General features: G+C 36.7%; 2 protein-coding genes across 4 annotated transcripts in view; both read right to left on the bottom strand.

Annotated features, from left to right (window-relative positions):
* Positions 1-5140: 5140 nt before the first annotated feature.
* On the bottom strand, positions 5141-13951 carry rab3aa (RAB3A, member RAS oncogene family, a). The gene is made up of 5 exons (XM_052134308.1): positions 13879-13951; positions 11206-11433; positions 9463-9581; positions 9183-9307; positions 5141-7937 (listed from the first exon to the last, which is right to left on the bottom strand). Exons 2-5 carry the CDS (start codon positions 11431-11433, stop codon positions 7747-7749), a joined length of 663 nt encoding a protein of 220 aa, XP_051990268.1. The 5' UTR covers positions 13879-13951; the 3' UTR covers positions 5141-7746.
* Positions 13952-17067: 3116 nt separating this feature from the next.
* pde4ca (phosphodiesterase 4C, cAMP-specific a) overlaps positions 17068-26712 on the bottom strand; it is a 65952-nt gene continuing 56307 nt past the window's right edge. For all 3 annotated transcript variants that reach the window (XM_052133826.1, XM_052133827.1, XM_052133829.1), the window contains 9 exons: positions 24192-24285; positions 23113-23285; positions 22872-22970; positions 22597-22761; positions 22412-22511; positions 22172-22326; positions 21910-22032; positions 20740-20922; positions 17068-19368 (listed from right to left, as the gene is read on the bottom strand). In XM_052133826.1, coding sequence (XP_051989786.1) covers positions 18892-19368; positions 20740-20922; positions 21910-22032; positions 22172-22326; positions 22412-22511; positions 22597-22761; positions 22872-22970; positions 23113-23285; positions 24192-24285 — 1569 coding nt within the window. In that variant the 3' untranslated portion in view covers positions 17068-18891. The remainder of the gene's footprint in view (positions 19369-20739; positions 20923-21909; positions 22033-22171; positions 22327-22411; positions 22512-22596; positions 22762-22871; positions 22971-23112; positions 23286-24191; positions 24286-26712) is intronic.

Here is a 26712-nt window from a genome sequence, read left to right as displayed (position 1 = left end):
CAATATGTTTTGCTTATGTTGCATTGGCTAAAGTCACTTTAGGCTTCTGCTGACACCTGGCGCCATGGATGAAGCATCATGCACCAATAATAGTTCTTGGTTACCAATGTATGCCATTTAAAAAACAAAAAAATTATTCACAGTCTGCCATGATTAATTTATTCTCTGAGCATATGTTTCCAATAATAGGGGACTTACTGAGACAATAGGTGCATTTCAATCCACAGGGTCCCTTCTCAATGAGCATGGGGATACTGTTGAAGTTCACTTCACTTGACAAAATTAGTTCATTTGGAATAGCCTACCTGACAAATCATCAAACACAGACAATGCTTGAGTAATGCTGATTAAAGGGTTCAAGTGAGATGACCCAAAATGTATTGTTATATATTTAAATTAAAATATTTCTGTAACCCGTAGAAAAATGATTGTTGCTATTTAATGTAAAAATAATTATAATTTATTTCATAATATGTATGTCTTCCTAACTGTTATATGACTGATTGTAACTAGAACGGATGTCACACCGGAGGTAAATTAAGCTTAATTGAAATGGCAGCATCTCAAACTCCTTTTGTTTACAGTAGTTGATTTTAGTGTTTATTTTAGCCACACTACAGTAGGGACCTACTCAGCAGGTTCACAATGACTGGTGGGTAAATTTCCCTCTCCACCTCCTGTGCAGTGGTGAATCGATGTACACTTATTCCCTATACTGTTTGCAGTGCCCTTTCATCTGAACATGTACTGTATGCTCCCTTCAGATTGGAATCTCTCTTAAGATGGCTGAATAATGTGTGAAGTCCATTTGGTAGGACCATAATAGTTGATTGGAATGCACCTAAAGTGAGAAGTGTTTGGCTGGTCACTTGATATCAACAGAGGAGACCTGTTCCATTTAAAATAAAACCGCTTCTATAAGGCCACAGGTACAGTATGACTGGATTCTTCAACTCATGTTAGTGTACATGATTTTAAATATATTTTCAAAAAAGGAACGGTTCATTTATTTGTGTAGCTAAAAGTTTTAATTAGGTGAAATGACTAAGTTCACTGTTAATATATGGTTGAACAGATTCAGGCAAGTGTAACGTATTACAAGAAATATTATATGTGTCTGAGGTTCTGATCTAGGCCTGCACTGAGGAACGAAGAATCCACCTGTTCAGTCCATGCCAGTCCTCTTTGTCACGTAGACAAATTAGTCACTATAAGGAAAGTGCAGCAGCCTTGCATGATACTAACACAGTAACCAAATCAAGCTCACTAATGGATGTCTAAAACGTGTGTACATAGGAGAGCGCCTGAGGCTTCAAACAGTGTTTCAATTACTTCTGCACAGGTTAATTATGTTGTTTGATCATTATCATGCTGTCAGGTTTACCATCACTAAGAAGCATCTTTGACAGCAGGCTGACATAATTTTGTAATGCTCTTTACACCATGTGAGAGGAATAAAACTTTATTATCATATGTTGTCAAGGTTTTTTTCTTTAAGATTCTTACTGTCTTCATATGATAGCCTACATTATTAATAAAACTAAGCTATAACCAATGACAGTCTAACATTCAGATTTTCCTATAAACAAACATGCTTAACTTTTTCATTGTTAAAATTCTTTCTACAATCTCAGATTAATATGCAGCGACAACTCTAAGGCTACATCCACATTAATTTGGATACATCTGAAAACTGCGTTTTCGAAATGCTCTCTGTCCACACTGCTGTTTTCAAGCATTTTCCAAAAGTTGCTAGTCCAAACTGAAACGTATAAAAAAACTCTTAAATCTTCTTACTGCACATGCGAAAAATTACTGTTCCATGTATGGATTGAAACGCAATTGTCCTTGTGTTCCATTGTCGGAAAAAAGTTCTGAGGAAACTTCCCATTGCCTTTGAAGGAATGCATTGTGAAGGTTGTACAAAGTAACATTTATCTTTAACAACACTATCAATGTGAATAATAGACACAACAACGCTGCTACATCATGGTCCGCCATCTTGATTGTTCTGGGTTGAATGGATCAATGACTGCATCACATGACAACAAATACATCATCATTCTCCCTTTTCCCTGTCTACACTACAATGCAAAGACATCGTTTTCAAATTGATCCACTTGGGAGAGCATTTTCGAAATGCCCAGTTTTAACAAATAAATTGCAAAACCTTCATTATATTATAGAAGATGTTTGTGTCCGATTTTCGGAGGATTCTTAATAGTTAGAAGCAGAGGTGGGTAGAGTAGCCAAAAACTGTACTTAAGTAAAAGTACAATTACTTAAAAAATACTCAAGTGGAAGTAAAAGTATTAACATAAATAATTACTTGAGTAAGAGTAAGAAAGTATCCAATTAAAAGAGTATTCTAGTTGTGAGTAACTCATTTCGTTCACAAATTACATAACTTTTTTATGTTAGACAGAATTATTAGTATTATTAATGGAAATTCTGTCATCATTCACCATCATGTTGTTCCAAACCCGTATGACTTTCTTTCTTCCATGCAACACAATAAGGAGATATTAGACAGAATGTATGCCTGATTCACCATTTACTTTCAGTTTTGTTTTCCTCTAAGTTTTGAAAGTGAATGGAGTGAGAATGGACATTCTGTCTAACATGTTTTGAGTTCCACAGAACACAGAAGGTCACATGGGTTTGGAACAACTTGAGGGTTGGGAAATGATGACAGAATATTAAATTATGACTATTCATCCAAAAATGAATATTCTCTCACCATTTACTCACCCTTGCCATCCCATATATGTATGACTTCCTTTCTTCTGCAGAACACAAATTAAGATTTTCAGAAGAAAATTTCAGCTCTGTTGGTTTGTACAATGTAAGTGAATGGGTGCATTTTGATGCTCCAAAAAGCACATAGAGGCAGCATTAAAGTAATCCATAAGACTCCAGTACTTAAATCCATATCTTCAGAAGTGACATAATAGGTGTGGGCAGGGCTGGACTGGTAATCTGGCATATCGGGCATTTTCCCGGCGAGCCGACGCACTTTGAGGCCGATCAGTGGCAGACTGGCCATCGGGAGAAATGAGCGGACCGGTGGGTCGGCCGCAAAAAGTGCAGAATGGGCTGCGATTAGCTAAAAGGAGCCGCCGCGTTATTAGCTCTACTAATAGTCACCTGTCTATACACCCATCCAAGCTGTTGTGCTATGATGAAATAGGCAACAAAGAAACATTTTAACATTTGCTACAAAATTCATACCATAACAAAAAAGCAAGTTGGTTAGTAAATATATGGGCTATGCCAAAGATTGTCCTGAATTCTACACTTGTTCATTAAACAGTAATTCCTCAAACAAAAAATCACAGAGTTCTGAACTGTGCTATTTACCCAGTAGGACAAGAATTCAAATTTAAATTGGATTTGATTTAAATTACTTTTTAACTTTCTACAGCTGCAGAATGGCTCTATTGGCAAACGATCTTTTACAGGCAAAAGTTGTACACACAAAGAGATTAGCTCAGATTAGTGGCGGTCAGACTGTTCTAATAAACACAATTACTGCTTGGAGACATCTGATCAATGCATGAAGGATTTATTCTGTCTGAGTGAAGAGAACAAACAGTTTATTCCATAGTGGTCCTTCATTGAGGCACATTAACATCTTAAAAACATAATAACTTTACTTTTGAACAGCTCTGGTTTTTTGGTCTCTTCTCATTTGTTGCGTCATTCACAAAAATTGAGTGATAAAAGATGAAGATAGATAAAAGATGAAGATGGATAAAGGCATAGAAGATGAAAAACTATTAATTAAAGCAGCAAGCAAAAACTAAAACACTATAAATGTCAAATGTAATTGGAGTGGGCCATCACATAAGGAACAAGTAGAACGTCTGAATATCATTTTGTGTTTAAATTATAATTTACCTTTGAGTGTTTTTTGAGGGAGCTTGCGTGAGTGTAGGATTTTATTGCAGCCTATGCAAATATATTGTTTGCCAGGTGTAAAAACACAAATGTCTGTATCACTGCTGATTGCAAATCATCTCTCACAAGATTTAAATGGATTTCTGAAAGGTTATTCACCTGTAACAGAAAAATCTATTTATGTCAAATGCATGTATGCAAAAGAATATAGATTTTCAAAAGTAATCGAGACACACACACACACACACACTAATATATATATATATATATATATATATATATAATCCTCCCATAAGCAAATATATCTAGACTTCATCGACCCATCAACATGTTCAGCTGTCAGATATGAGATGAGCAAACCTCATTGTGCAGTAGGTCTTCTTATAAGACTGTGGATCACCTGGACTTCTCCAGCCACTGGCATGTCAAACTTTCACTTAACTCATTAATGTTCAGAAAGGTGTCTCTAGGCTGCAGATGAATAGGCATTAGAATATGAGCATCATCATTACTCCTCTTATTTGTTCATTCAGCTCCAGTCTGTAACAAAGGTCTCCTGTTGGAGTAAGGGCGTAAAACTGTTAGTCTTCCAATGTGCCTCATGTTCTTGATCAAATCCATGCTCGGCAACAGAAGAAACCCCATCTGTACAGTTTGAAGTCATACAGTCCCCAAGAAATTTCAAAAGATCCAAAGAAAATGTTGTGGTGAAAGAGAATACACGGGCGAAGTCATGATAAGGCCAAAACTCACCCGGTATGTAGTAAACCAGGGAGGACACCATTGTCTGTTCATGACTAACACCATAGACATCAGTCTCTCCATCAGCTGCATTATCCATAAACATCTGAACACAAGACCCAAATGCAGTCATTCCCAACAAATCCTCACATGTAATATATTTATAACTGCATTATAACAGGCTGCTTTTGACTCCTACTCGTAAAACATCCATCCATTAAATCTGAATGGATCTTTGATCTACATGAGAAAATGTTTTGATTGTGAGACAATCCTTTGAAAGAAAGCAATTTATGCATTTTAACTGTGGTTGATCTCAATTCCCCAGACACCCTTTATTAAGCATCTGTGCACTTGTCATTCATCAGTAAATAAATAGTCTGTAGATTTTATCAGGGTATTCTTGGTTGCTTCATAGAGTAAGCCTTATCCCAATGAGAGGCAAATCCAAATATTAAATAATTGAACAACACAAGATATTTCAAACAAAGCTTTTAATTAGTTCATGGCATGTGGCCATTTCTGAATAAAACTCATAACATTGAGTGTCCTGTTTATAGATTACAGTCAGTTGCCAATACAGTAGTTTAGTCTAACCATTCTATTTCAGGGTGGAAAAAAGCATTTCATGTATATTACTTAAAACATATTTGTCATTTTTTTTTCGTGAGATATGGGAAAATGTCAAAGGGCAAGGTGTGGAAATTTGATTGTACACACTCCAATGTGAACAATTCATTTACCAAAGAACAACTCAAACTGCCAGACCCACTACAAAAAGAGTCTTAAAACCAAGCTTAGTTTTATGGCTTCAAATTTGAACAGTGACTTCTCTAGGGATAAAGCTGACTAAAATGTTGATTTCTCTGTATAAAAAGTATATCCCAAGGAGTTTGCTGTTATATGTTTAAGATCGATTGTAAACAGGATGTAGATGAAAGGTATACATTTCATGAACTCATCAATTAAACATCTGCATAACACAAAGTGTCCCTGCATATCCAGTGACTATTTGGTATAGCAAAGTTTCTGAATTGCATAAGGGAATCTAGTACGTGCTATTTCTACAGACAATTCAAATTTGTCCCCCTTTGCGTTACTGGTTAAAAAAGTGACACATTTAAGGGGTCCTGACTTATTCTACAAGAATCACCTAGGTTAAAGTACAGCAGTAGTTGACACTCAAAAACGGTCCTCAAATGCTTTAATACAAAACACAATACACCGATTAAAAAAATGTATGTAAATAAATAAGCAATAAATAAAGCATTAACATACAGTAATATTATTGTGTGCACTAACTCAATTCAATACTTTAGTGATTCAATTTAATGGATACAAGTGATCCACCAGTGGTGCATATCCAGCCTTTAGCATTTGTAGTGTAAAAGCATTCCTAAACCAAAATGAGCACCTAAATAAAAAAATAAGAATAACAATGAATTTGTTTTAATATTACAATTTTAATATCAGTCTTAGTTAATTAAAATCTTTCCCCAAACCCCTGCTGCTACTCTTTGATCAAGTTTCTCTTCATTAAAGCTTTGATTATGTTTTCAACATGGAGAATAACAGCAATCATCATCTATCCTTGTAAAACAAAAACAAAAATCTATACTAGGATGACATACGAACATGCACACAGACAAGCACACATTTCGCACATTTACTTAACAGTAAAATCAGAGTCCACCAGTAGAGTAAAAGCAGACAATGCATCACTCAAGAAGCACTGAAATCCTGAAATACCACTTACATTTATAAATTTCTTCATATTTCAAAAACGATAAGCAATTAACCATACATATATAAATTCTTCATAATTACATCTTTTACCACATATAACATATACTTTTACTGTCCTTATCTCATATATTTTAGAAAATACAGCTGCTGTTCATTGAAAGTAATAGGGAAAATATTTATTATTGTGCAATCAGGTTTTACTTTCAGACTTCAGATTTCTATCCTTGAACACCAATAATAGAGACGATTTATGAGGATAGCTTTATATATTGATTTAGACAAGAATAAAATATATCTTGGCAATGAGGATGTTCGTGTAAATTTGGCCTCTATCAAACTCAAAATCTACATAAAAAATGCTTCTGAATGTTTAACAACTTTTAGAGATTATTTTAGAAGATACAGTGCAACAATAACAAGTGACTCTAATATTCATTGCATTATCCAGAATATACTTCTGTCCAATTATGGCATTTAAAGGGATGATTCACCCCAAAATGAAAATTTTCATACCATTTACTCACACTAATGCCAGCCAATTTGTGTATGACTTTTTTTCTGGCTCAACTCACAAATGAAGATTTTTAGAAGAATATGTCAGTTGGTCCACTCAATGCAAGTCAACAGGGTCCAAAACTTTGAAGCTCCAGAAAGCACATAATGGCAGCATAAAATTAATCCTTAAAACTCCAGTGGTTAAATCCGTGTCTTCAGGAACAATATGATAGTTGTGGGTGTATCAATATTCAAGTCTTTTTTTACTCAAGACTTCCACTTTCAAACAGCTCTCCTAAGCGCTTTCTTTTGTTTTTGGCGATTCACATTCTTCGTGCATATCACTCCCTATTGGGCAGGGAGGATCATTTATAATAAAAAATAACTTAAATATTAATTGGTTTCTCACCCACACCTGGAGTCTTATGGATTACATTGAATCTCAAAAACACAAAGGCAGCATAACAGTTTGGACCTTGTTGACTTGTATGGACCCAGTACAGAGCTGAGATATTCTTCTAAAAATCTTCACTTGTGTTTAGCAGAAGAAAGTCATACATATCTGGGAAGGCATGAGGGTGAGTAAATAATGAGAGAATTCAAATATTTGGGTGAGCTATCCCTTTAAGCCTTTTAGCCTGCTCTAAATATGCTGCCAAATCAGTAAGAGATAAAAGTAGCACTGGTTGCAATACTAATATGATAAGATAAGACAAACAAAACAAAAAAATGTGCCGAGGACAGGCTCTGAGCAACATCACATAACCTCTTCTATGAGGTTGATTCCTACCAAAGCCTTCCTTTATAGAGTGGTCCATTGTTCAGTCTGCAGAGAAATGTTGGTAAAGGTGGTGAGAGCAACCCTTAGCAAGCACAGTCCTTGTGGGAACGCTGCGGCTGCTCCGTGAGCTGAGGACACGGTTTGTTTCCAGTGACAGAAGGATCGCCAGACTCCAGGCCCTCGGACATCCTCTCACAGATGATGTCCACCAGTCGCTCAAACGTCTGCTTCACATTGATGTTGTCCTTGGCACTGGCCTCAAAATATTCAAAGCCTGTCAAGAAAGCCCACATTTATTAAAGGCATTATTATATTCAAATTAAAGTGCTTAAGGAAAACATCCTGAAATCTTGAAATACTGTATGACACGCATTTTTTTAGTATTTTTCAGTTTTTTTTTTTATTAACATTTTTTATTTCAAAGAAAATAACAAAACAGAGAAAAACACAACATATACACACCACATCAACATTTAACTTACTAAAAACCCTCCCCAAACACCAGTCCTACCTAACCCCAAAGAACACCCCTATGGTCACATACAATAATACACACACAAATAATAAATAAATAAAATATATAATAAACATGCATAATTCAACTAAACTTCTCTTCCCTCATCCCTTCCCATTAAAATAATTTGTCTGCCAATCATCATGCTAGTCAGAACCAAATGTTTTAGATATTTGTCCCCAAATTTATGACTGCCCCATTGCCCAAAATACAAAGTCTGGGGCAAAGTAAAATTTGAGTGTCCAAATCGTCACGCAAATAATTCTGAACCTTTATCCAAAAATATTGGATCTTAACACACCCTCAAAAGACATGGGTTGTGTCTTAAACTTCTGATTGGCATCGCCAGCAGGTGGGTGTGTTGTTAAGACCAAGCCTATATAATTCTAGAGGGGGTCCAATAAAATAGATGTAAAATCTTGAATTGCATAAGGCAAACCCTTGCATTTCTAGATGAAGACTTGACATTTTGTTTTTTATCTTAGTCCACATTCCTTCCTCCAATAACAAGTTCAAATCTTTTTCCCATAATCTCTTATAAGTTAAAACTCTGACCCCAGACACTGAATTAGCAGAGAGTAATACACTGATGCCTCATGACCTTTTCCAAAAGTAGTAAATCACCTCTCCCAGAGTATCTGCCACTTTAGGGGTGTGTGTGCTACTCCCAAAAACAATACAGAGCAGGTTCCGCAGCTGTAAATACCTAAAGAACTGAGATCTGGAAATCCCAAATTCTCAAAAGATCTCAATACTCCACTCTCATAGAGATCCCCGAGTGTAGCAACCCCCCCCCCCTCACAATCCACTCTGACCAAAAGAAAGGGGACATGTTGCTACATAATTTTGGACAAAATAAGTATTTTAATGTAAATTCAATTGATTGAAATTAATAATCGCGATTCCTATATTGAGTGAAATAATCATGCAGCTATAGTGGATTGTAAGAATTAATGGTAGGACACAAAAGTGTAAAAGCATGCTATGTAAAATACTCATGCTCACCTAGCTGTTCGGACAACTGTCTTCCTCTTTCTGAAGCAACTACCCTCTCATCTTCCATGTCACACTTATTTCCCACCAGCAGCACTTGAGCATTGTCCCACGAATATGTCTTAATTTGCGTGGACCTACAAACAGTGAGGGGTAATTAAGATCAATAACATAATAAAAGGTAAGGAGCATTTGGCATTACAGAAACTAGGCTACACTGTGCCAAATCAGTAATTATAATGAGGTGCATACAAATGTTAGTACCAATCTATTTTTAAAAATGCTATCGTACCAGTCCTGAACAGCATTAAAGGAATCCTCATTGGTGATGTCATACATAAGAATGAAGCCCATAGCGCCACGATAGTATGCTGTGGTGATGGTCCTGTACCTTTCCTGCCCAGCAGTGTCCTGAAATATAGAAAGAAATAAGAAGCAATATTATTTCCAAAGCAAGAAGCAAATATGTTATTATTAGTACTGTCAGTACTGTTTAAATCAGGAAGAATCACAGATTTTAAAAGTGCTGAAATTTGACTCTACATGTACTCCTTTTCTTATAACAATTGATTTACTTCCTTCGTAGGAAGGAAAACAAAACAAAATGTAACAATAACGCTAAATATTTTCCAAAACAACCTTCCACAGTATAAAGAAAGAAATGCACAAAAAAAAGTTGCCATTTGGATTTAAATAAGCAGATAAGAGCCTATGATTGGATCATTATTGCAGTGATTAATATGTTTCAGCTGGCGACATTTAACCCTAACTGATGCAGTGTGTAGATTATCATTTCTTAAACAACCATGTCAGAAGATGTATCCAGTGGTTGTGGAAAATATGTTAATGTGTTTCAGAAGGGGCAAATTATTGGCCTGCATCAAGCAAAGAAAACAACTAAGGAGATTGCAGAAATTACTGGAATTGGGTTAATAGTTGTCCAACGCATTATTAAAACCTGGAAGGATAGTGGTGAACCGTCAGCTTAGGGAAAGGCATGTGGTTGGAAAAAAATCTTGAATTATCGTGATCAGAGATCACTAAAACACTTATTAAAAAAAATAAATAAATAAATAAAAATCGACAGTAGAACTCATGGCTATGCTTAATAGTGTGTGATGGCCCAGTCTGTTGTTTACTCTGTGTTTCATGTCTCCTTTGCAGAGTGGCAGCAGGCGTGGGTCCTTTCCTTGATTGCTCAGCGGACGGACAAGAGGATAAAAGAGTTCCTTTTAGTGAGAGGTCTCTTCCCTTGCTTCCAGCACTTTTGGGGGCTTGTTTGACTTATTTTGGATACCTTTATGACGTGCCTGCAAAACAAACCTAGATGGGACTTCACATCCTTTGTTCTCTTCACATTGTGCATGTGGAAATGCTCTTACTGACATTTATATTTTTCCTCTAAATAAATGTATTTCTTGAGTATTGCCTCTTTTTCCATGTTGCCCCACCTAGAGCCAGGCGTGTGTAACAAGTGAAAGTAAGAGCATTTCCACATGCACAATGTGAAGAGAACCTACAGGATTTGGACTAAACATCTCTGTGGCCACAAGCAAGCCACTTGTTAGTGAGACTGCACAGCGGTTTGTTTGGCTTGTAGGTGATAGTAGATTTGATGTGCTTCTGTAGAAACATTCTGACTTACAAAGGATGTGAAGTCCCATCTAGGTTTGTTTTGCAGGCATTTCATAAAGGTTCCACCCTACTACAACCAGTGTTAAGAACTCACACGGAGCTAAATAAAATGCCATAATCTAATGTAAAATTTGGTAAATACATTATTTCATTTTTTGTTTTCATTTTAAATGCATTAATTTTGAGAGCTCTAATAATTCTATATATGTATTGATGTTCCTCAAACATTCCATTGGGTTTGTTCGATTTAATTTTCACAGGACCAAAGCATAAAACTTCAGTTTAAAGTCTCTTTTCAAATATTCATTAACTAAAATCAATGATATGTTGCTCAAACACAAAATATAGGATTCTTGCTGAAAGAAAAACATGATATGAAATCTTTTGATAAATTCCTCACCCATATTTGGAGCTTTATCCTCTTGTCATTCCTATAGATGGTCTTCACTTTGAAGTCTATGCCCACAGTGCTGACAAAAGCAGGTGTGAATGAGTCATCAGCATAGCGGAACAGGAAGCTGGTTTTTCCGACACTGCTGTTACCAATAATCAGGATCTTGAACATGTAGTCAAAATTCTGATCTGCAGACTCTTTTTGTCCATAGCGAGCATCATTGGCTGAGGCCATCTGCAAAAATGTAACAGACTCAGATGTCCAAAGAAAGTGACAATAAGAATTGCATTTTAAATTCAATTTACAGAAGGCATACATGTTAGTAAGTGTTTAAGTCAACATGACACAACATTTGCAACCCATTTTACTTCCGTAATATGCCATATTTATGAGTAAAACAGGATATTGAATGAGGTGATAATATACCAGAATGAAGTCAGATGGTTAGATGGGAGGGGTTTGAAGAGTAAGAGCCATTTCAGAGGTGGAGCAAGCTAACAAGAAAAACATTTTCTTACCAATAACATGCACTGACAAATGCAAAATAAGACCAGTGGCCTCATGTATAAAACTTTGCGTAAATTTGTTTCTAAAAGACTACGTAAGCACCTTCAAGAGTGTGTAGACAGTTAGCACATATTTACAGAATTTTTTATAATTTCAGATGTGTTCAATACCTGTTTGGTATGTGCACAACATTTACATAGGCTCCAGAAGAGCGTTTAATCTTGTGCGAGCGACCCTGCATACACATGAGTGGACATTGTATTTTTTGGCTTTGCTATATGCAACGGATCATTTCAATTAATTCAAACAAACAGTTCAGGAAACTCTGTGCTGTCAGTAAAGGATTCAACTTTCCACGCATGGATTCATGTGACAAAAACAACATGGTGCTGATCACGGCGGAGTTTGTCTTTGGGAGAAACACCAACATAACTACATCTGATAAGAAACCTAATTAAGTTTTTACATTGAAACCTGTTTGAGTCAAAAGATTAGAGTCTCTGGTTTCATTCGATATGCCATTTTTCAAATTTGAGTGATTTATCACGAAACGGCATGCTGCTAAACCTAATAGTAGCACATTTTCTCCTTAGAAATCCTATATTTACTGTGCATTATCACATTGAGAATCAATGGGTTCATCCAAAAGCATTTTGCTTTTAGAGACTTTATATCGAGCTAGGATGCAAATAAGGTGCATTTCGACCAGAATCTGACTTGGTATCATTTGAAATTTCACAACTTTGTCCCACTGTCCACATACTGTATGTTGCCATCATTATTTTAGGAATTTTATGTTTAGGCTATTAGGTGCTACTAGTTACTAATAAAAAAGGGAAATGGAAAATGCACACAGCAGTCACGCTCGGGTCTAAGGAGGTTAATAAAAGTAAACATGGTCAATTTTGTTTTCATGTTGACTTCACATGTAATTGCATTGTTTCTGGATGTTTAACACTATATGGTAAATTTGTGTTGTGAATAACCAAAACCAGACAATTGCAAGAGCAGGTTATTTTACAGAGCATAGAGACCATTAACAACCACATTTACAGTCTTATCCTCTAGCTCCAAGCATAACTGAAATGCGGGAACATCCTGTCACAAATAACTGCCAGGATAATTTTTTTTTTGTATTTTATTTTTTAATAAACAGAAACAAACATTATATATGAAAGACAGTTAGTTAGGACAAATGACACAACCACAAGGTTGGTTATTCCTATACAATTCCACATTTGGAATTGGTACAATGGTGTCAGAGACTGTTTCTGCCAAAGTGCAAAAATAAACAGTCATTGAATTACATTACAAATACAAATTGAATAGGGGGTGTAACCTGCAAAATCCCTGTATCCTTCTGGATTGCACAAGGCAGTCAGGGTGGCCAGGGATTTTAAAGGTTTTGTGTGGACTAAACCCTGTGCTTAATTGGCTGTCAGGAATTGAGCACAAGAAAATTATTTCTACATCCCTATTTTAGAATGGAACACTATGGGGCTTCCTTTTCACATACACTGACAAAGCAGCCTCTGACACTTAATTCATACCAAAATGGCCTGCTCTCATACATTCTTTCATTAGTTATGCCATCCAGTCCACCTGAGTAGCTCATGTCAGAGACACATATAAGCTTAAATCAAGCATATTGCGATGAGTTCAAAGTAATATTAAAGCAAGAAACAGTTGCATATGAGAAGTTGTGCTATTTTCACACTGAAACAAACGCTTATTATATAATCGAAACGTTGAAAACGAAATGGTCTGCTGTGAGAATGGGATTGCTAGGTTACTGTATGGCTGATATTCGTTAAGTCCGTAGAGCTCTGGTTAGCATCTATCCGCTTAACACACGGGATGATTTCCATTCGGTCAGACTCTAACGTATCATGTCGATTAAAACACACACATGATCATAAATGCCAGCGACAGTGCGCCGAGTGTCAAAAGCCAGTTGATTTGTTTATTTAAATGTTTAAATTTTTTGCATGCACAGTAATGGATTATCCAGCCTGTTTATGTGTCATCACAGTTAGCTATGTCAAATGAAGGTTACTCTTTTTGTTTTAAATTAAAACCATTGCTCTCCTGGCATCTCAATGCGACTAATGATCATTTCAAAATAATCGCAAGATGAAACGATAAGATGTTGCCAGAGGAAACCCATCTTACCGTAAGAGGAGATTTATTTGGTGTGGTTTGGATGCAGTTCTCAACCTGTGCACCTGCGTTCGTGATCTCGTCACTCGGCTGGAGTGGTGTGAAGGCGGGGCTAACAATGACTGGCATATGGAGGAGCCAATAATACGCTCCTTCAGTCACCTCACTGAATGGATTGGTAGGTTAACCTTAAATGGCCTTCTGGACGAAATTCAGGATAAATAAATCACAAATAGTGATTTTATAGTAAATAATATTAAATAACTTTATATAAAAAAAAATTGACCAGTTAGTTCGTGCATTTCTTCTCTACTAACGTAAGTTCCCAAAGAAGCCAAAACATCACATCTCTGCTCACTGCACTGCTCTGATTTGAACGAAGTGTTTCGTTTGTAAACGAATCAGGATTTTTGAAGAACCTTTCTTGTTTACTTTTATTGCCAAGTTTTGAACCACTCTTATGTTTTCTAACGAATCACTTGACTCAATGATTGAAAGACTCGCTCGTAACATAGAATACGCATATTTGTCGCTTCCTACTGGAGTAAATAATATGCAATCTCCGGAAATGGTGAGAATGGTATAGCTGCAGGCATTGCTCCAAAAAGGGGCGTGAGCTCCAAATCGCCATTAAAGATATAGGAAGCCCCTATACCAGAGCCATATATAGAGAGAGAGAGTTGCGACAACTCCATTGACTCCAATGGAACGTTTTTTTACAGCAATGGCGGCTCGTGCAGCCTCTCAATAGTTCCCGGAAGTAGCAGCAAACACATGCCGCGATGTAGAGATGAAGCAGAACAAACCGTTTGCGACGCACTTTTAAAAGGTGAGACATTTAAAGAATAATATTATCTTATTCTGTATATTATCAGTACATCTAAATAAAAATAACTTGTAAATTAAAACCTTATAGTTAAGTATTACTCATTAAATTAGGAGATAAGGGATGTTATCGGATAACTAACAGATTAGGCAAGGATTGGAGCTGGATAAAGTTAGTAACGAACACCCTATTAAATGTAAAATCTGTTCTCTTGATTCAGTTTCATCCATCATTTTTGGAATTAGAGAAACGGAGTCTAAACATATATGTTTTGCAGGGTGGGGTAAGTTGCATATTAGTTCAATATAACGTTTTTTCTCCTCTCCATGTCAGTGGGGAAGCCATACAGCACAGCAAACCATGGTGAAGACTATGCAACGACAACATGAAAGGAAGGACGCATACAAAATGCTTGGCATGCTATTTAATTTATTAGATATGTATTCATGAATTGCTGTAAATAGTTATTGCATTAATTGAATAAAAAAAAATAAAAATAATATCGTAATATATTATTACAATTTAAAATAACTGTTTTCTATTTTAATGTATTTTAAAATGTAATTTACTCCTGTGATGCCAAGCTGAATTTTCAGCCTCATTACTTTTGAATGGCAGTTTATATACGAGTATGCTTAAGTTGTTTTAAAGCTGAATATATTGTGTATATGAATAAGTATTGTAAGAATTATACATTAGATATAATTATTTATGTATTATAAATATCATATATTACTATATATAGAATTGTAAACAATAAGCTTAATTTCACTAAATTTTATTTACGTAACTGCTAATAGTTAATAGTTCATTGACCCATTGTGCGGTGCGAGCTGGAAATCACCTGTCACCAGCCTGTCTCTGTACTATCTGAAAAGTCATAAATATGACATTAGTTACCATGAGATTAGTGAAAACAATGAACATGAGGTAACATAAAAAGGCAACAGAAACCCTAGCCTGAAATAAGTTGAGGCAAATAACGGTAAGCGAACACTAATCCTCAAATATTAGCTGATTTGATCTTTAAAAAAAACAACATCTCTGTAACAACATACTCATGCTACATACATATGTCGGTGTGTTACATAAATATATAAAATAAATGCGTTTATTGACTACTAATTACCAGAAATCGCAGTTCTGTCACTCTACTCTAACAGTTTGAAATGCCCGCCAAAGCACTTCCTGGAACTATCTGAAGTCTACGTGAATCACGTGACGATCAACATTTAGAACTTCCGTTGTCGCAACTCTCTCTCTCTCTATGGCTCTGCCCTAACCTTAACCGTTTTGGAGTTGGCGCAACCCCCTTTTGGAGTAACCCCGCCACTTTTGGAGTAATCAAGCCTATTTGGAGTAACTATCCCCATAAGCCCCACTAATAGAGTGAAACAAATAGTGAAGCGTCCCAGTGCATGCTAATTCGAGGACCTTTAACTAGACATTGTGGCCTTAAACGTATTTATACGTCTATGTCTGTTGCCACCTTTTTCCTGAAAGAGGAAGTGTTCCACAATTAATAAGAGAAGCCTGTTTGGTTTTCTGATCTCAAGTGCTCTCACTTACATCAGCATATTTTTAGTGGATAGATGATGTTTAGCATTTTCAATTTGTAATAATTGCCAAATAAAAAATTATGCGACTCTAAAGACCTTGCTCGCAGTAGCGCCATATTAGTTTTTTTGACGGGAATGGAAATTAGGCTGCGAGGGATAGAATTTACAATCTTTTCCATGGCATGCACAGTATAAAGCAGCATAAAGCTCCTAGATCATATCAAATTTTCCACAACTCATGTTTTTTGGAGTGAATGGGTACCAATATTTCTAAGCTCCAAAAAGCAGATAAAGGGACAAACATACAAGTAATCAATACTCAGTGGTTTAATCCATGTCTTCTGAAGCAACGCAATCACTTTGGTGAGAAGCAGATCAACATTGAAATCCTTTTTTACCAAAAATCTTCAGAATGTGAAAGTGGAGATTTAAAGGAAAAAAGGACTTAATATGGATCTGTTTCTCACCCACACCTATCATATCACTTCTGAAGATATGGATTTAACTACTGGAGTCACATGGATTACTTTAATGCTGCTTTTATGTACTTTTTGGAGCTTCAAAGGTCTGGTCACCATTCACTTGTATTGCATGGACCTACAGAGCTGAAATATTCTTCTAAAAATATTTGTTTATGTTCTGCAGAAGAAAGAAAGTCATACACATCTGGGATGGTATGAGAATGAGTAAATGATTAGAGAATTTTCATTTTTGCGGGAACTATCCTTTTAAGATACAATTTTCCAACTTTAACTTGCCCTATAAGTTGAGACATTGCTTTTGAAATAATCCTTAAAAGTGTCCAGTATATTCATATTTTTCATTTATTGGCATTGGAAACAGGAAAACAGTCACAGGAACATTAGTAACAGCATTGTAGTGGTAAAAAATATTGTTGGGAAAGTCAGATCTGCACAGAAAAAGACCAAAACAGAGGTGTGCCACGTGAATAAGTTAGTAAAAAACCTTTCATAGCCACCTGGCATTTCTTTTAACACACAAGACTTTGCTGTAACAAGCACAAACTGACATTAAGATAAAAATAAAGGCTGTATTTAAAAGCCCAATTTACTGTAATCCATTTATTTTTAAGAGAAATATAAAGATCTACCATGATATAAAAAGGACACACAAATATCTGTGACTTACAATAGTCAGAGAGACTTTTGACACCTGTTATTAATCATGAACAATCTTAAGCGTTTCATCTTGACAAAATGAGAATTTGTGAAGAAAGAAAGAAAAAATAACAAAATGATCAAATTGGTATGCTACTGACAGTAGTAGATGTCATTGATGGAAATTCGCCAGTGGCAAAATGGAAATTACAGTAGAGCATTGATTATGCTTGCTTGGCACTTATACTGTCATTGGCTTTGTCCCGGGAAGAGCAGAGCATTGATCAATCGCAAATATGAAACAACATATAAGGTCTGGCACAGAAAACAAACTTTGGCTTTATGTGTTAAACACTAAGTTAGGCATGAACTGTGCATCTTGCAGTGGCACAGCTCTCGTTTTATTACAAAACTGTTCACTTTTATAGATATCATACTTTTGAAAGATGTTAATACAAACCAGTGTCTCATATTTTCAGTGTGACCAGCACAGAATCAGAGAGAAAGTACACATGTGGTTTAAGGACACTGATCACTTTCTAGATAGCTTACATGGGTTTCAAAGCCCAGTCTTAAATAGACAAAACAGCAAATGGTACAGGGCAGTTACACACTCTGGTTACCCCGCAGACCATGGTGATTTCCAGTCCTCCACACTGAGTTAATAAATTCTCCAGCCCTTATTGATAGAGCGATGTTTGGCAATGACAATGATGTTTCTAAAGTGCTATCTTACATAATACAGAGCCACAGTTTTCAGATGGTGTAAATGTGGAAGTAGTTCCACTATAAAGCACTAGGTAGAGCCACATTACAATAAATAAAAAGATCACCCTCTTGGCTCGATTTCAGTTTAAAGGTTTCATAGGAATCCCAGGAAGATGGCGGTCACTGTGTAGGTACCCTCAATGTCTTTGCTACATGAAAGCAATCATTTATTTGTATCCTGAGCTGTTCTGTTAAGGTTAGTTCATTTTTGTTCAGGTATGTAGACCAGCTTTAAGTCAACAGTGTATCTATTAAAAACATTTTAGTGCACATATACTTCTCACATAAAAACATACAAGTGTCCTGTTTATAAATCAATATGTTTGGACAACAGGAATAAACTCTCAAAAGTCCACCTTGTTCATTAATTTAATCCTCAGATGTCACAGGAAGAAACTTATTGTAAGTATATTTCCTCTCAGTCCATAACACAGGTAGTTTTATACTGCGGTTTAGACTGTATTATGCAGTATAGTCAGACAGCATCCCGAAGTCACCAGACTGAGAATTTCAAAAACACGTTATAAGAAAACAATTTTTTTACAGACTGAGTAAGAGCTCTTTCCAGTGCAAGGTGACTATTGCATAAAAACATGTCCTGTAAAATCTTTTCTACCCCACCGTCCGTTGCTCTCCTGCTCTGCGTTGCCTCTGCCATAGGAAGCTAAGAATGGGATGGAGAGGGACAGGGAGCTGGGTCAGGAAGAGTTATGAAAAAATTTAATAAAAACAAAGCTAACAAAGTGCACTGGTGTTATGTTCCCAGTCTCAGACACGTCACACTTTTCCCTTCTTGGTCAAGTTCTCTGTCTTCATCTTCACTATCCGGTAGCTCGCTCATCTCAAAGGACAATGTCCTGCAGCTAGGGAACCGAGCAGTCAGGTTAGAGTGCTGTGTGTGGGGAGCTAAAGATGCATCTGTCCTGGAGGAATCCTGTCCTGTGGCATTAAACTCTTCATCCTCAGGACTCTCAACATCAGACTCCCCTTCCTCCTCCAAGGTCAGTTCAAACTGAAATTTCTCCCCTGCTGAGGCAATGCCTCCCCCCACTGCTCCCAGTCCGGCTACACTGCTCTTCTCTTCTGGGGTGGCGGTAGGACTGTGAGGGATCATGCTCTGGTACCACTCACGATTGTCCTCCAATGTGTCAAGAATATCCTGAGCATCAGGATGAACCAGATCTGCCCAGGTCTCCCATAGTGGGTGCACTATGTAATCAATGAAGCCCACCTGATGGATGAGACATGACCAGTAAATGGGGTGCTGACATAATATACACTGAAAAAAGTGGTAACTTGTAAAAATTCTCTCATCATTTTCTCACCCTCATACCATCCCAGATCTTCAGCTGAACACAAACAAATATTTTTAGAAGAATATCTCAGCTCTTTAGATCTATACAATGCAATTAAATGGTGGCCATAACTTTGAAGGTAATTAATTCATATAGCTCCAGTGGTTAAATCCATATCTTCAGAGGTAATCAAATAGGTGTGGATGAGAAACAGTTCAATGTTGAAGTCCTTTTTAGAATAAACCTCTACTTTCACTTTCGCTTTCTTTTATTTATGACAGTTCACATTCTCAGGGCATATTGTCACCTACTGGGCAGGGAGGATAATGTATAGTAAAAAATGACTTCAATATTCACACCTATCATATCGCTTCTGAAGATTTGGATTACTTTTATGTTACCTTTATGTGCTTTTTGGATCTTCAAAGTTCTAGACTCCATTCACTTGCACTGTATGGACCTACAGAACTGAAACATTCTTCTAAAAATCATCATTTGTGTTCAGCAAAAGAAAGAAAGTCACACACATCTGGGATGGCATGAGGGTGAGTAATTTATGAGAGAAATTTCATTTTGGGGTGAACTTACACAGTGACGTTAAATAATATTTTTGACTTGAATAAAACCAGTTAATTTAAATGTTACCACATGTATAAAATTATATAAAGTAATTTTTTAACTTTAAAAAATGCACAATAGTGAAGACAAAAAGGTGCTTAAAAATGGTGAAAAAATTAATAGAAATGTCGATCAGTCTCAGTACCTAAAATATAATATTTTCCTTATACATTCATATACATTTTAACCAAAAATCTTCATATTGTAAAAACAAAAAGTGGTAACACTTCACAATAAGTTTCCATTTGTAAACATTAGTTAACAACATTATTTAACATGAACTAATAATTAACAATTCTTATACAACACTGATTAGTCTTACTTACTATTAATATATAGTTAATACATTTTCTAAATCAAAAGTTGTAGATGTTAACATTAGTTAATGTACTATGAAAGAACAATGAACAATTGTATTTTTATTAACTAACATTAACAAAGATAAATAAATGTTTTAATAACTATATTGTTCATTGTTAGTTCGTGATACCTAATGCATTAAATAATGTTAACGAATTGAACCTTATTGTAAAGTGTTACCAAAATGGTTCAACACATTGTGCATCTACTACCTAAACAAAATATCTCCATACAATAAGTGATAGTATCTTCATACTCTAAAAATAAATAATGACAAAAACAATGTCTTCAAAGACTACTTATGGTCTCTCCTAATTTTTCCCTCTTGCCTGTGATTTCTCAATGGAAGCATTGTGTTTGTCACACATGGGACTGATCTCCATGCCCTTGTCTCTCTCTCGGTCCCCCTGAGTAAAAAACTCCACCATGATTCGATCTGTCCACTGTCGGTAGAGCTCCAGGGGCTTTGTTGGGTTGCTCAGGTCAGCACAATGCACCATGTTCTGAAGAACCTAAACATTTGACATTCAAAATCCATTTTTAAAGGTAAAATTGATAAAACATACATTGCCTAGCAAAAAAAAAAAGTTACAAACTCTAATATTTCGTTGGACCGCCTTTAGCTTTGAGTATGATGCGCATAACATTGCTGAGCCTAGACTTGACCAAGTGAAGCAACCCCAGATCATAACACTTCCTCCAGAGGCTTGTACAGTGGGCACTATGCATGACGGGTGCATCACTTCATGCGCATCCCTTCTTACACTGGCGCGCCCATCGCTTCTGAATAGGGTAAATCTGGACTCATAAGACCACATGGCCTTTTCCATTGCTCCACAGTCTAATCTTTATGCTCCCTAGCAAATGTTTTAGATTTTTTGTATCACTAACAATTTACTTTATTGTGCCCACACAGCTGTTTAGTCACATTGTGCGTGTAGCCATGAGTTCTACTGTCGATTTTTCAAAATTTGACTTCAAGCGTTTTAGTGATCTTTGATCATGATCATTCAAGACCAGAAGCTGACGGATCACCACTATCCTTCCAGGTTTTAATAATGCATTGGACAGTTCTTAACCAAATTCCAGTGATTTCAGCAATCTCCTTAGTTGTTTTCTGATCTGGATTCAGGCCAATAATTTGCCCCTTCTGAAACACAGTAACATCTTTTCCACAACCACTGGATACATCTTCTGACATGGTTGTTTAAGAAATTAGAATCTACACACTGCATCAGTTATGGTTAAAAGATTTGTTGCCAGCTGAAACATATTAATCACTGCAATAATGATCCAATCATAGGCTCTTATCTGCTTATTTAAATCCTTTATGGCGACTTCTTTTTATTCTTTTTTTAATATAATGTATAATACATTATATGTGAATGTATCCACTTGTATATTCTCTATCTACCTAATTTTGTGTAGTTATACAGTTTCATATTATACTTCAGAATTTTTTAATTTTTTTCCACCACAGAAGTTAAAAGTTTACTAACCTGTATGCGATCAGAATAGTTGTCCAACAGTAACACACCCAGACTTGTCACCTTCTTGGTCTCTACCATGGTCTTGAGATCTGCTAACAGGTTCATATGTTTTGACATATCTGTGGCTAGGACCTGTAAAGAGTAAAACACACAACAAATACTGTAGATAAAACTATTTGTGGTTGTATTTCTCAGGCTTGGACCTCATTAGATTTCCTCTTAATGGAAGAATGCAGCACACACACATTCATTACTGTCTCCATTTCCTCACCATGTCAATGACCATTTTACGTAGCGACTGCCTCTGTTTCTTGGTCAAGTTCTGGAAAATGTCACAGTTTTCTTCCTGCAGTAGTTTGAAGCCAACGGCCAGGTGGTGGTTTTCCAGAACAGAGGAATCGTTGTACATGAGAGCCAACTCTGAGTCTAAAGAAATGATTATATTCTTAGTCAACAACCCAATGTTCCAAGCACAATGACAATTTATTGTTGCTCCGTTGTGGCAACTGACATGTGTTGATGAGGAACTGATTGGACACTCCAGGGTGGTCCACATCATGTATTGCACTGGCAAACATTGCAGCCAAGATCTCAAGGTCAGTGAATACAGCCTAGAAATACAGAATTGCACATATTTAATATCTTGCTTCAGGGACCAATAAGCAGACAATGAAAAGGGAGTTCATTGAAACGAACCTCCAGGGCAGGGGTGGACAGAAGGACATGGGTGGACTGAACCACGTCAGCTGCATGCAAGTTATTATGGTACGCAACATCGGAGTGGTAGTTCTCCTCCAATGCCATCATGTAGGTAATGAATGTGTCGATGGGAATTTTAAAGGATTTCATCAGGTCTCTTTCCTGTGGATTACAAGTTCAAGATGCTTTTTCAATTAGAATTCTAATGGTGTGACCGCGACATTAGAAGAGAAGAGCTTTCTATTGCACTCTAAACATTCTACATTACGTACCTGGAAGATTGTGTACATTGCTACTGTTAATGGTCGGTTGCGAGAATACTCTGATATCTTGAAAATATCCACACCCCATCTGTCAAACTCCTCCAATTCCTGAAAATGGGAGTTGGATGCTATTAAAATCACTTATTCACTCATGTCTTCATTATCAATACTGCAGGACTACATTCCTGACAGACAAAGTCCCCATTCACCATGGTGGCTTTAATTTGTTTTACTGGGTGTGAGAGCTCACCTTGGCTAGCAGATCTTCCTGGTCAGTGCTGACACCAAAGCGCGGGATGCTGGAAGCTGCCACACTGGAGCTGTTTGTGGGTTTCTTCACCCCACTGATCTGACACATGGGCCACTTATTCTTATCCTTCTCCTTGGTTGGTGGGGACATGATCTCCATATCATGCTGCTTCTCTGCAACACAGATTCAATGGATGATGCAAATGATAAGGTGCAATGACACACCAAACTCACAAAATTAAGAATGGTGAAAAGATAAATTATAGAGCGATATAGATATACAATGGACCCAAAAAGTATTTGGACACTCGTTTCAAACTTCTATATCAATGGCATTATGTTAAGGAAACAAAACAATCAAATTAGTGGCATTTATTGTAAAGAACAATAGCATAAGAGCACTATACAAGAAAAGTATTTCTCAAAAAAGTTTGTTCGATTTGAAATGATTTTAAGAAACTAATTTCAGAAAATTAAGACAAAAGGATTTTGGGCACTTTCTGGTGGTCAAACTTAGTGGAATATGTCCAGAGTTAATGTAATGGACTATACCTGTGGTTACTCTGCCAGCTTACCTTTGTGAACTTGTGAAGAAAATACTTCTGTACCTTATACAGTACAGCCACTAAAAGATTTGAGTGACTAAATACAAAATAAAAAATTCAAACCCCTAGCTATTTTATAATGCTATGAGTTTGTACATTTTAAGTGTTAGTTAAGCGCCAAATACTTATGGCCACAAGACATACAGAACTGTGCAAATATTTTAGGCACTTGAATGAAAAATGTTGCATAGTGAGGATGTCTTCAAAAATAATGTGATAAATCATTTTAATTTATCAATTAATTTCATACAAAGTCTGAAATTAAAAGTCCTATTTGCAAAAGGAATGTTTGGGAGTCTAACATTTATATTTCCTATTGACACACTAAAAATGAAGATTTAAAATAACCATCTTAAGACAATTTATTTAGTGAAATGTTAATGTGCCTAAGACCTTTGCTCAGTAATGTACATGATTTAGATGACATAGATATAGAGTGCATATTTTATATTTAAATGTATGTTCTGATTTTTACCTAAAAAAGTGCTGGAGATGAACTCTGAGACTTGATTTCCTGACTTGCTTGTTTCTGACAGCTGTGTTAGCTCTCGATTCAGCATTCTTTTGAACTTTAGGACAAGACACAAAAAGACAAACAAATACGCTTTGAGACTTCACATCTCAGATTCATAGAGTATCATATTTTAATTAATACATCATTCACAATGATCACAATGACCAGACAACTGCATTCACTGTTTTGTCCATCTTTTGAATGAAATACATTTTTGTTGTAAAAAGACCCACAACAGCGACCATTGACCAGCACATTTAATTAAAAAGAGTCAAGGGGTAAAATATCACATGACTTGAGTACAAACAGAAAGTATTACTGAGACAGGCTCATATCTGAATAAAGCTCATACTGCATTCAGAATGTGGTAGCAGCTCTTCAGTCAGAACTGCTACAGACATCCAAGATTAGGGGCTGGGCCAGAGACGAGGAGTGCCTTTCATCTGTTATTAAGTAATCATACGCAAGGTTTAAGAATGAAAGACTTGAGATAGCAAAACAAACTGTAGTACTGTTGGAGCCTCATACATAAGCATGTGGACATACCATAGACTTATATACAGCTAATTACCATCACTATTGACTAATTATAACTCACACCATATCCCTATCATTAAAAGAAAATGGTTTGCACTATTATAATTAAAAAAAAACAAACAAACAAACATCAGGTCACCCCCCAAAAATCTAAACAAAAACAAACTTACTTATATATACTGCATTGAACAAAACATTGAACATTGAGCAGCTTGAACAAAACTGCCACTGCAACAGAAGTTTCCTCCAGCCGACACACATGCCACAAACACGTTCAGCGCTCTGGTCCAGATCACCTGAGCTCACCGGTTCCACAGCAATCTAACAGTCCACACAGCATGTGGCAGCAGCAGCAGTACAAGCCCAGGCACTGCAGATCTCAGCACCAGGCCAGCACTGGCAGCTCCAGCGTCCCTGGGCTGATGGAGCGGCAGCACCTTTGGAGGGCTGAGAGTGTGTGCTGCTGGCTGGAGTGAGTCTGCATCGCTGCCGCATGCTCTGCTTTCCTACTCTGCTCTCCTACTCTGCATGATTCATGTGTAAAAACAGAGAACAGGCTCCTCCCAGCATCCCCTCTCCCTCCTGGCAGATAGCTCCCTTCTCAGTGCCACACACTAGATGCACTGACCAGCCAATCGGAGGAGGTCTGCATTAGAGGCTGGGTCAAGGTTAAGCATCGGATTGGTTCCCAGCTCCACAGTACATGCAGGGGCAGGAAGGAGTAGACACAGGGGGCTGGGGCTGCACCATGTGCACTTGCTTTGAAGATGAAATGATGCAGGAGTGGCATAATGCTTGCTGTGCAAGTGTGTGGATGTGTTTTCCATTGTAATGAGTGAGTGAAATAAAAAGATGCTCCCTCTAACAAACAGCAGGGACATAATGGCATGTTTACAAGCAGATGTGAGGCATCTTTATATATGAAAATCAGCAGAATTGACTGTTATATATTACTCTTGTGGGTCAAATATACAGTGGGGTCTAAAAGTGTAAGACTTCACTTGTATTATGCTGACAATGTAATTTGTAATGGAAAAAAGCAAAGTAAAAGCATTTGGTTTCAGACTTTTGAACCTCTGTATTTTGTATGAAAATGTGGCACTGTAAATTCCAAGAACCAAGAGTATTAAATCAATGTGAACATCAATGAAAGTACAGCTCTTTGTTTTAATGCCAGTCCTTGGGTGGTGGGATATTGGGAAAGTTTTTGCATGCTCAGTGTTTTTGTAGGGCGATCCCATTTTATATGTTATTCACCCCAGCTGGTGCAGGCTGACCTCTGAATGGGTAGCAGTTAGTGATGTTAGTGAGATCATGTGATCATATGTGTGCAAGTATGTATTAATGGTGCATGTGGCTGCTGCGTGGATGGGCCAATCACATCACAGGCTATGAAATCCCCAGCAGTAGTGGAGGGCAGATTCATACATGACTTCACTCTCATTCCCATTTTTCAGCACACAATACATTTGGGGAAGAAGCTTCAGAACAAGCATACATCCCATTCTGCTTCAAAATAGAAATCTGATGTATGGCCAACTGCATGTGTAATATACAAAGGCATGTTGAGTATTAGGGTGGTATTATCAGCAGGTGTTTATGCATTGTGTTAGATAGTTATTAACACTTGATTCTGCCAAGGCAACATTTTATAAAAAGTCCCTGGGTGACAATCAAAGTTTTTCTTTTTATAGGAGGAGATGGCAAACTTTGTGCCTGTAACATTGGAAAAAGCCTACAGTATATACAGTATATATTAATTATAAATGCCACACATACCGTAGTTCACTCCAAGAGGATTAAATAATATAAAACATTTTGAAGATTAGCACACAGGCAGTCAATTTATTGAAAAAAATATCTGTGTTCTCATTAAAGCAGTTTATTCAGTATTTTGAAGCATCTCCTCCTTTAACATCCATTAAAACATAACAGCCTTTTGTCT

Source organism: Xyrauchen texanus, chromosome 9 (assembly GCF_025860055.1).
Source record: "Xyrauchen texanus isolate HMW12.3.18 chromosome 9, RBS_HiC_50CHRs, whole genome shotgun sequence".
NCBI lineage: Eukaryota > Metazoa > Chordata > Actinopteri > Cypriniformes > Catostomidae > Xyrauchen > Xyrauchen texanus.
This window is presented reverse-complemented; position numbering and strand designations above follow the sequence as displayed.

Coding starts and splice junctions, on each gene's coding strand:
- rab3aa (XM_052134308.1), bottom strand. CDS start 11,433: ATGGCCTCAGCCAATGATGCTCGCTATGGACAAAAAGAGTCTGCAGAT. Junction 9,308..9,462: donor TTTAATGCTGTTCAGGACTG/GTACGATAGCAT, acceptor CACTGTTTGTAG/GTCCACGCAAATTAAGACAT. Junction 7,938..9,182: donor ACAGTTGTCCGAACAGCTAG/GTGAGCATGAGT, acceptor CTTTCTTGACAG/GCTTTGAATATTTTGAGGCC.